The sequence below is a fragment of the Muscardinus avellanarius genome (assembly GCF_963383645.1).
Source record: "Muscardinus avellanarius genome assembly, chromosome: 13".
Classification (NCBI taxonomy): Eukaryota; Metazoa; Chordata; class Mammalia; order Rodentia; family Gliridae; genus Muscardinus; species Muscardinus avellanarius.
Genome location: NC_137799.1, coordinates 7,461,648 through 7,472,745, shown reverse-complemented (window position 1 = coordinate 7,472,745; position 11,098 = coordinate 7,461,648). Strand labels below are relative to the sequence as shown.

Here is an 11,098-nt window from a genome sequence, read left to right as displayed (position 1 = left end):
TAGTGAGGCTCTCAGCAACTTAGTGAGACCCTATTTCTAAATAAATTATCAAATAGGGCTGGGGGTGTAGCCCAGAGGTAGAATGCCCCTGGGTTCCACCCCCAGTACCGAAGAAACAAAGTGGGCCGGTTCGGACCCCGTGGTGCCAAGGGTCCCTCTTCGCTTGGAGCAGGCGCTGAGAGCCGTGCAGGTCTGGGTAACGCGGGCCGCGCTCTCCGGCAAACGGGAAGTTTCCACTCCGGGTGCAGGTCCTAGACGAACCAAAGCTCCCACCAAAGTACAACACGCCCCCCAAGCCAGCGCCTGATTGGCCCGCCCTGCCCACACGGTGAGCCAGACTCGCCTTCTGATTGGCTATCTGGTCCTTGGCTCTGTGCGGAAACCCTCCCACTTCCTGATTGGTCAGAAAACTACCTGCGCTCGTCTCGGATTGAGTGCGAGCTGGGACGGCTGGCGGGCGCCTAGGCTCCCCGCTCTCTGATTCGCTGCTCGGCCGAGCCACACGGCCTGCACGCTGAATGGCTGCGCCACTACCTGGATCGCCCTCTGATTGGGTGCATGGCGCCTCCCCGGCGTGATAGGTCAGGACCACCGCCCCCCTGGCTCCCCATTGGCTGCTGGGCAAAGCCCGGTCTCCGGGTAAGATGGCAGCGGACGGACAGTGCTCGCTCCCCGCTTCATGGCGGCCGGTGACCCTCACCCACGTCGAATATCCTGCAGGTAAAAGGCGGGCGCGGCTCCGAGGACGCCCTCCGGGGCCGGCCGCTCAGCCCCGGGCGCTCTGGCCAGCGCGGGCCCGCGGGGGGACGCCGAGGCACCGGGGTGGGAACTGTCAAATAGTGAGCCCTGGAGGGGCTCGGCCGGCGCGCGCCGCGCAGGCGCAGTGTGGCGGCGATGAGCTGGGCGAAATTGCGAGCCTCTGCTCGGGTAGTCTGCGGCTGCGCAGCCGGGGCGCTCCCCCGGGTCCCGGGGCGCTGCCGGGCTGAAATGGGGTGGGGGTCTGTGTGAGGCGGGAAAGGCTCCGCGGCCTGGACTTTGGCCCTTCTTCCCCGCCCTCCCCAAGCCGGAGAGGCCGCCCTCCCTCCCCGTGCAGGGCTGTCTGTGAGAAGGAGCTCGCTGGTGCAGGGAGTGTGCAGACCAGGGCCAGGCTGGCGAGTGTTGCGATGCCACGCCCTGAGTAGCGTGCCCTGAGCCCTCGGCGAGGAGGCCGGCGGCCCGGGATCTGGACTCCAGAGCTCGGGCAGACACGCCTCTAACCGAGGGCGGGCTTTCCCGTGGGAGGTCCATCAGCGAGGGCTCCGGAGGCGCTGTTTAGTGGGCTCTCCCGGCCTGCAGAGCTGGGCCTGGGGGTCGGGCTTCTTCGGGCTCCCGCGGAGGCTGAGGTCTTGCGCAAGCCCCCCCCCCCCCCGCCCTGCGCCCCTCACTTTATCTCTAAAGCGGCACTAAGCGCACAGTACCTCCCCCTTCTGCGTGAGAAGTGCTGCTCACAGCGCTCAGCACACAGTAAACACCCAGTAAATACCTGCCTTCCCGGGATCCTCCCTGGGTAGGTGTGTGCGTGCTGGGTGAGGCTGGGGGCCCCTCATGGAGCCCCGGTTGCCCGAAAGGCCTGCTCCTGCTGTTCTCTAGCGCTGGGGTCCGAGAACCTGGCTCTGCCGAGGGCCCCAGGACTGAATGCCAGAGAACTTTGACTGGGTGTGGGGGTTATACTGGGGTGGGGCGGCCCTGCCTGGTTCTGGGTCCTGTCTGTTTACCTGTCCGCCATTCACTCCTTCAGCCCTATCTGCTGAGCACCTCCCAAGTGCTAGCCCTGGGACAGCTCAGGGTTTAGAATGGTGAGCAGGCCTGGGAGGCCCCTGCATGCCTGCTCTGTGGAAGGCCTCTGCTTTGTAGGGGAAATCAAGCTAGAGCGGGGCGGGACTTGCTGCAGGCCTCAGCACCTTCCTGATTTCCCCTTCCTGGCCTGGGAGCAGCTTCCAGGGAGCTCTCAGTCCTGCAAGAGGGAAGGACTTGACAGTGGGAGCAGCTGACCTGCAGGCTCTGCGGCCGGCCGGGCCTGGCAAGGCCTCTCCCTGTAAGTGCGCCTGGGGTCCCCTGCACTTCTTCACACCCATTGCACTCAACTCCCCTTGCTGCCTCTCTGTTTTTGGTGGTGCTGGGGACTGAACCCGGGGCCTTCTACCTCTGGGCCACATCTCCAGCCCTATTTTATTTGTTTATTTTGAAACAACGTCTCGCTGAGGTGTGGAGGGCCTTGCTAAGTTGCTGAGCCTGGCCACCAACCTGTGATCCTCCTGTCTCAGCCTCCCAAGTATTAGGATTACAGGAGTGCGCCACCACGCCTAGCTCATTTTTTTTTTCCTTTTTATTTTGAAACAGTGTCTGGCTTGGTTGCTGAGGCTGGCCTTGAACCTGTGATCCTCTTGTCTCAGCCTCCCAAATACTAGGATCACAGGCATGCACCACCACACCGGCTTCATCCATCATTTGATGTAGTTTTTGAGCCTAATGAAGTACCAGGCAGTGTGCTAGCCTCAGCTAGCTACAGTATGTATATAGAGAGACAGACAGACAGACAGACACTGGCCTGATAGCTACACCAGCTAGGGCTTCACGAACCAAGTCCCAGTGGCAGATCCCCCAGAGTAAGAGCTCTGTGACAGCAGGGCTTGTCTTTCTGTCTGTCTGTCTGCCTGTCTTTGGCACAGTGGTGAGCACTCAGTGTATGTTGTCAAGTTCACCCTGCCTGAGTTCATCCCAGGTAGAGGAAGCGCGTGTGCAGAGGTCCAGAAGTAGGACAGAGCGCTGTGCGTCCAGGGACCTGAGCTCCGTGCCTGGAACTGGAGCGCAGGCTGGGAGCAGGCTGGGATGCCTGCAGGGAGCGTAGCCCAGGGCAGTGGTGGTCTTGCAGGGTCTGGGTCAAAGTGGGCAAGGTACTGCCTGCAGCAGCTTCGGGGAGGCCCCGGGGTGGTGCTGGCTGAAGGGCAAGGGTGCCGGCTGGTCCTGTCCTCACAGCTGTGGCCCTCAGCGGGAAGCGGAGGGACCTCAGAGCTGAGAGCCGGGGAGTGGGAGGCCCAGAAGAGGGAAGGGGCTGAGCATTGCGTGGCGGGACTGCGACAGCGCCAGTTCTCTGGGGCCAGCCCCCCAGCAGGTGCCGATTAGGCCAGGCGGGTGCACCCATCCTTTCAGCCTGGAATCTGAGGTCAGCTCTCTGTGGGCACCTTCCCAGTTGTTTGTGCAAGGCCAGGCTAGTGGTGTGGGCCATTTTCCATGAGGTGCCCCCAACCTCTGTGTAAGCCCCAGCGTGGGGGTGTCCTGGGTGCCGGGGCCCAGCTGGCACCTCCCAGGTCCTGTGACATCAGGTCTGTGCAGCTGGGGGATGTTAATATCCCCACCCTGGGCAGGGCATGCGGGCAGCACGTGCCAGCACAGGAACTGAACCTTGCCCTCTGACCCCAGAGCGGCCAATTACCACCTCGTCTCAAACGGTGAGAGTGGGTTGCAGACTCACCCTCCCCCTGGTGAGCGGAAGCGGCCCTCATCTCTCGGCTCCAGGCTCCATCTCAAAGGGGCCAGTGTCCCTGGGACTGCCTGCATCCAGGAGGGTTAGGAGTGTAAAAGTCAGGTGGCAAGAGGCAGCAGTTCTGGTTTTTGTTGTTGTTGATGTTTTTCTAAGATGAAATAGTTACCTGGCCATGGTGGGGCATGCTTGTAACCCCAGCATTTGGGAGGCTGAGACAGGAGGGTCACAGTTCGCGGCCAGCCTCAGCTTCTTAGTAAGGCTCTTTGCAACTCAGTGAGACCCTGTTTCAAAATAAAGAATATAAAATAGGGCTGAGGTGTATGTAGCTCAGAGATAGAATGCCCCTGGGTTCCACCCACCAAAAAAAAAAAAAGATTAAATAGTTAAAGCGCCCCCCCCCCTTTTGTGGTACTCGGGATTGAACCCACAGGCATTCTATTTCTGAGCTCTCCCCCCAGTGCCCCCTTTTTTGTGGGTCAGGGGATGGAATCCAGGGGCATTTAACCTCCGAACAACACCCCCTGCCCTATTTTTATTCTTTATTTTGAAACAGGGTCTCACTAAGTTGCAGAGGGCCTCACTAAGGAGCTGAGGCTGGCTGAGAACCACGATCCTCCGGTCTCAGCCTCCTGAATGCTGGAATTACAAGCATGTGCCACCATGCCCGGCTTCCCCAGCCCCCCCCTTTCCCCCCCCTTTTGTGTGTGTGTGTGTGTGTGTGTGTGTGTGTTACTGGGGATAGAACCCTTCTACCTCCGGGCTACACACCCAGACCTATTTTTATATTTTTTATTTGGAAACAGGGTCTCTTAAGCCAGCGAGGCTGGCTTTGAACCTGCGCGATCCTCCTGTCTCCGCCTCCCAAGGGATTACAAGTGTGTGTGTGTGTGTGTGTGTGTGTGTGTGTGTGTGCCACCACGCCCGGCTTCCCAGCCCTTTTTGAAACAGGGTCTTACTAGGTTGCTGAGAGTTTCTCTTAAATTGCTGAGGCTGTTCTCAAAACCTGCCATTCTCCTGTCTCAGCCTCCCAAGTACTGAGATTACAGATATACACCACCAAGACTTTTTCTCCTCCTCCTCCTCCTCCTCCTCCTCCTCCTCTTATTGGTTCTGGGGATTGAACCCAGGGCCACTGAACCTCTGGAATACACACCCAGCCACCCCCCCTTTTATTTTTTTGGTGGTACTGGGGTTCCTGGAAGCCCTTCTGCCTCCGGGCTATACTCCCAGACCTATTTTATACTTTTTTTTTTTTTTTTGGAAACAGTCTCCTAAACCAGCGCGGCTGGCTTCGAACCTGCGTGGTCCTCCTGTCTCCGTCTCCCAAGCGTGGGGATTACAAGTGTGCACCATCACGCCCCCCCCTTTTAATTTTTTATTTATTTATTTATTTTTTTTGGTGGTACTAGGGGTGGAACCCAGAGGCTTTCTACCTCCGGGCTATACTCCCAGACCTATTTTATACTTTATTTGTAAACAGGGTCTTACTAAGTTGCTGAGAGCCTCACCAAGTACCTGAGGCTGGCTTCGAACCTGTGCGATCCTCCTGTCTCCGCCTCCTAAGCTTGGGGATTACAAGTGTGCACCACCATGCACCCCCCTTTTAATATTGAAAGAAGGTCTTGCTAAGTTGCTGAGGCTGGTTTTGAACCTGTGATCCTCCTGTCTCTGCCTCCCAAGTACTGGGATTACAGGATGCGCTGTCACACCTGGTTCCAGCTTCTACTTTACTGACATTTTATATATACTGGGGATTGAACCCTAGGACATACTATCTCTGAGCTGCACCCCCAGCCCTATTTTGTATTTTGTATTTTGAAACGGGATCTCACCAAGTAGCAGAGGACCCGCGATCCTCCCGTCTCAGCTTCTCAAGCACTCGGATTACAGGTGTCCACCAACATGCTAGCATTACAGGTATCCACCAACACGCTAGGATTACAGGTGTCCACCAACACGCCGGCTTTTATTGATCTTAAATGATACGTTTGGCTTGAAAACAACAACAGAGTTCCACTTAAGTTCAGTCACACAGACTGTTTCCTCTCGCCCGCTCCACGCCCAGGCGTTCAGCACACGCTTCCGGGAAGGCCAGGCCCCCAGGAGGTAGCAGTTTCTGGCATGGGGAGAAGCGGCAGGGAACTATTAACTGCAGTGGGCGGCCGCTGTAGTGGGGACCTAAGTGTGTGTGGTCTCCAGGGAGTGTTGGACTCCACAGACGCCCAGGGCTCCGCGGGGCAGAGAAGCCCTCGTGCCCACTGGGCTGCCCCAGTGCAGGGCCCCAGCTCTGGCATCAGACCAGGCAGGGTTCAGATTCCTGTGCTGGCAGGCTGGTGGCTACAGGATCTGGACCAGGCTAGAGACTTGAATTTCCATCTTACATCTCACCTACCTACCTACCTCCTTCCTTCTTTTCTTTTCTTTCTTTCTTTCTTTCTTTCTTTCTTTCTTTCTTTCTTTCTTTTTTTCTTTCTTTCTCTGTCTGTCTGTCTGTCTGTCTGTCTGCCTTTCCTATAGTACTGGGGATTGAACCCCAGGGTCAATCTAGCTCTGAGCTACACCCCAGTTCTATTTTATTTTTCTTTCTTTCTTTCTTTCTTTTTTTTTGGTGGTACTGGGAATGGAACCCAGGGGCCTTCTATCTCCGGGCTATAATCCCAGACCTATTTTATATTTTATTTGGAAACAGGGTCTCACTAAGTTGCTGAGAGCCTCACTAAGTAGCTGAGGCTGGCTTCGAACCTGCGCAATCCTCCTGTCTCAGCCTCCCAAGCTAGGGGATTACAAGTGGGTGCCACCACGCCCAGCTTTTATTCTTCCTTTTGAAACAAGATCTCATTAAGTTGCAGAGGGCCTCAGGAAGTTGCTAAGGCTGGCTGTGAACTTGTGATCCTCTGTCTCAGCCTCTCAAGTGTTGGGATTACAGATGTGTGCCACCATGCTGGCTTGCCCCACGTCTTTCTTTTCTTTTCTTTTTCTGGCACTGGGGATGGAACCCAGGGCCATTCTACCTCTGAGCTATCCCCCAGCACTATTTTTTCTTTTTTAGTGCTACTGGGGGTGGAACCCAGGGGCTTTCTACCTCCGGGCTACACTCGCAGACCTATTTTATATTTTATTTGGAAACAGGGTCTCACTAAGTTGCTGAGAGCCTAAGTAGCTGAGGCTGGCTTCGAACCTGTGCGATCCTCCTGTCTCAGCCTCCCAAGCGCGGGGTTTACAAGTGTGCGCCACCACGCCCGGCTCCCAGCACTATTTTTTATTCTTTATTTTGAAACAGGGTCACACTGAGTTGCAGAGGCCCCCACTAAGTAGTACCTGAAGCTGAAATCGTACCTGATCCTCCCGTGTCAGCCTCCCAAGTCCTGGCATTACAGGCGTGCGCCACCGCGCTGGCGGTCTCACCTTTCTGTGTGTGTGCCTTTGGGCAAGTCACACAGCCCTTCTGGGACTCAGTCCCTCCATCTATAGAATGGGGACAGTAAAGGTTCCTGACTGTTAATGGCCGGTAGTAGATCCTCGCACCACGCCGTGGCAGAGTTGGTGTGGTCGGGTGCCCGGCCGCCTGGCTGTTTGCTGCCGTCCTTTGGGACCTCCTCCCTGGCTCGCCCGGCCTGAGCTGTGGGCGCCCGGGCTCCGCCCTCATCCTGGCCACTGTCTCCGCAGGCGATCTCTCCGGCCACCTCCTTGCCTACCTGAGCCTCAGCCCCGTTTTTGTCATCGTTGGCTTTGTGACCCTCATCATATTCAAGCGGGAGCTGCACACGGTGAGTCTTACCCCCCGGCTCCCTGCTCCTCACAGAGCCCCCACCCGCCCAACCTGTCGGCTCTGCCTTGCGCTCCCCGGGCTGGGCCCAGCTCGTCCGCCATCCGGCCTGCAGTCGCAGTCCGAGGCCCGGTCACGGGCTGGCACCGGCCAGCAGGTGCGCAGAGACCCGCTGACTGTGCACCTTTCCCGCAGATCTCATTCCTCGGGGGCCTGGCGCTGAACGAAGGGGTTAACTGGCTGATCAAGCAGGTCATCCAGGAGCCGCGGCCCTGCGGAGGTAGGCCTGGGCGGCAGGGCCCCCGAGAGCCCGCGTCTCCCCCCGACACCCTGTCCCCTTTCTCCCCAGGCCCCCACACTGCGGTGGGCACCAAGTACGGGATGCCTTCCAGCCATTCCCAGTTCATGTGGTTCTTCTCCGTCTATTCCTTCCTTTTCCTGTATTTAAGGTGAGCTTTTGTCCCAGTGGGTGCGGCCCTCATAGGGTTCACTGCTGGCCCCGCACGCCCTAGGCCGGGGTTTGCACCGGGCGGCACGGTGGGGGGGCCCGGCCCAGGCTTGGGCTAACGCTGGCCGTTTGGGCCTGTTTTCCCAGAATGCACCAAACAAATAACGCCAGGTTCCTGGACCTGCTGTGGAGGCACGTGCTCTCCCTGGGGCTCCTCAGCGCGGCCTTCCTAGTTTCCTACAGCAGGTAGGAGCGAGAGCCCCGCCCCGAGGTCCTGCTGGGCTCTTGGTCGCTGTTGGACCCACTGCGGACCCTGTCCGAAATCCTACAGGGCAGGGCTGGGAAAGGCCAGGCCTCTGTTTTGAAAGGGACAAGGTTCCATTTTCCCCTCGAAGCTTAGTTGGCTGAGCCCAGGATTCTGGGGCTCCTCTACCCTTCTCATGGGAGCCCCTCGCAGACAGACCCTGAGTTCTAGGGCTGGATGGGAGGGAGGCAGACCCGCGGAGCACTGGTCACTTCCAGGGATGGGGCAGCCGCGGGGGCCGGGCGCTGCTCGCTCTGGGCTCCCGGAACCCGTCGCATCTGCCCGTGTCTGCGCGTGTCACACAGCCACCGGCCGGTCCCGGCTGGCTCTCAGAACTTTCTCTGGCCTTGGCCCAGGGTCTACCTGTTGTACCACACCTGGAGCCAGGTGCTCTATGGGGGCATTGCTGGGAGCCTCATGGCCATCGCCTGGTTCGTCTTCACGCAAGAGGTCCTCACCCCGCTGTTCCCCAGGATAGCAGCCTGGTAACCGCTCCCCGCCCACCTGCCCGCCCCTGGCCTCTGGCCTCTGCTGTAGGTGGGGCCATCACGAGAGGGCCCTGGCACCCGGGCCCCAGCCCATCCCCCTGGGAGGGCCTAGTGCCCAGGCCACCGGTGGCAGGAGGCTGCAGCCACTCCACTGCCTCCACCTTGCCTGGTGTCTTCTTTAGGGGCTGCGGGCTCTCCTCAGTTCCAGAGGGCCACCTCCATCCTTGTCTAGGCTCTCAGGGACATAGGATGCAGCCATAACCCACGAGTCTGGCTTCCCAGCTGGTCAGGAGGCTGAGGCAGGAGGGTCACAATATCAAGGCCTGCTTGGACAATTTAGTGAGATCCTGTCTCTAAATAAAAAAGGGGGCTGGGGATGTAGCTCAGTGTAGAGTGCCCCTGGGTTCAATCTCCAGTAAAGAGAAAAAGAAAGTAAGTGCCAGTCTGCGGGGCTGGGGCACCCTGGGACAGAGTCCCTGCACAGCCAGCTCCCTCAGTGGCCCCCGGGCAGTGGGGGAGGGCGCACCGGCCCAGGAGCTGACGGGGCACCTGGCGTGGTGGCAGGCTCGCCCTCATGTGCCCTGGCATTCTGGGTTCTGTCTCTCCAGGCCTGTCTCCGAGTTCTTCCTAATCCGGGACACAAGCCTCATTCCCAACGTACTCTGGTTTGAGTACACAGTAACCCGGGCAGAAGCCAGGTGAGTTAAGGGGGACAGCAGGCGCCTCTGCCCTCTGTGGCGGGCTGGCCAGCACCAGGCCCTTGCCCACTCTCCTCGCCTTGGCTCTCGGAGTTCCGCGGCCCCACGTACACGTGAGGGAGCTGAGGCTCAGCGAGGAGGTCCCCGGCCTGCGAGCCCTTGCCCAGAGCCCTTGCACGTCGTCGCCTCTGCAGCCCAGGACCAGAGGGCAGAGCCATGGGGCTCCCAGGGCGCCTGTGCGTGCCGGGGGCCTAGGCAGGCCGAGCGCGGCGCACTGAGCAAGGGCGGCCTCTGTGGCACAGCAGGCCGGGACAGAGCTGGGCTTTGGGGTCTCCTGACTCACACTCTTCTCTGCAGCGCTCAGATCCTGGGTGGGGTGCCCCTAGCTCCTCCTGGGGTTCAGAGGGGAGTGGAGGCGGGTCCTGGTCCAGAGAGGCTCAGCAGGTTTTCGAGGAGGGTGAGCGGGATGACGGGCGGGCGGGGTGTCCTAGCAGCAGCAAATGTGTTTAATGCATTAAGGTCCAAATTATCCTAACAAGCTTAAGGGTAAAGCCTGGGATCCATGAGGAAAGGGGATTTGAGGGCTGGGGCAGGGCAATCCCATTAGTGGCAGAGGCCCCAGCTGGCCCGGGTTGCACGCTCCGCCTGGCTCCCAGAGTGGCTGGCCTTGCCCGCCCGCCTGCCAGGCTGGCGCCCACTTCGCTTACCTGTCCTCCCCTTGTACCTGCCCCTTGCCCAGCTGTGTGCTGAGTGGGCACAAGTGAGAGCTGGGGCCCACCTAGGCACTCACCGCAGCGGGGAGACATGGAGACCGTGCCGGGAGCCATGCTCGAGGCCTGAGGCCTTGTGATGGGACCCTCATGTGGGGCAGGGGAGTCCAGCCGGCCTCCCTGGAGGAGGCCGCAGACGGAAGAGCGCCTGCAGAGCCCCTGAAGCAGAGGCCGCTCAGGAGGTCCCCGTCGCCACGGAAGCCAGGGAGCCAGGGGAGGGCCTGCAGGCCACAGTTGGGTGTCTAGGTTTTAACTGGGACCCTAGACAAGGCGTTCTCCTGAGCCTCAGCCAAGCCCTGTAGAAGATGGGGTGATGGTCCCCGCTTCCCTCCAGTTCCCGGGCCCATTATGGATGCAGGCGTACTCCAAACCAGGCACTCTCCTACATACCTCCCAGCGCAGAGCGCCATCTTTGTAGATTGTTCCCGTGAAAACAGACCCACCTGGGCTGGCTTCTCTGTGACGGGGGCTCCCTGTGATTAGCTGGAATCAGCCAGGCCCTTCTTGATCTCCCATCTCATCCCCACCCCTCCCGGGCTCCCAGCCGAGACGTGGCGACACAGCTCGCCTGAGACTGGGTCCGTCCCCAGGCTGGAGCCCTGACTGGCCCAGCTCGGCCAGTGTCTGTGGCCACCGTGTGGGCATTTGCTTCTTTCCTGGGGACTGTGACTGGGGAGGCTCATCTGTGGGGCTGGGCCACGGAGCACCAGGAGCCCCGCTCTCACCCGCCTCGTCCTGCAGGAACAGACAGCGCAAGCTGGGGACAAAGCTGCAGTGACGGGCGGGCATGGCCGGCCCGGCCTCCAGGTCCGCCTGCCTCGCAGGGTGGACGGATCGGCTGACAGGTGAAGCAGAGACCTCTACAGACCCGAGTCACCAAGTGGAGCCTTTTTATTTTCTTATTTTAATTTTAATGGACACGGTGGACCAAAGGGCCAAGCCAGCCTCAGCCAGGACCCTGGGAGGGCCTGCTGCCTGGGGCCGCACGGCCGAGACCCTCTGCTGCTGCCTCCCCTGGCCGGCCGGGCGGGAGTACCCTTGGCGTGGGCATCAGGGTGCGGGTGGAAGATGAGGGCTTGCGCTCTGGCCCCGGGCCAGGAA

The 11,098-nt window shown here is 59.7% G+C and overlaps 1 protein-coding gene across 1 annotated transcript; it reads left to right on the top strand.

Annotated features, from left to right (window-relative positions):
• Window positions 1-644: 644 nt before the first annotated feature.
• Window positions 645-10,775, top strand: DOLPP1 (dolichyldiphosphatase 1; the record flags this gene model as incomplete). Its single annotated transcript, XM_080709049.1, has 8 exons — window positions 645-720; window positions 7,190-7,290; window positions 7,485-7,569; window positions 7,639-7,738; window positions 7,885-7,983; window positions 8,398-8,526; window positions 9,138-9,227; window positions 10,739-10,775. 8 exons carry the CDS (start codon window positions 645-647, stop codon window positions 10,773-10,775), a joined length of 717 nt encoding a protein of 238 aa, XP_080565175.1.
• Between the last annotated feature and the right edge of the window lie 323 nt (window positions 10,776-11,098).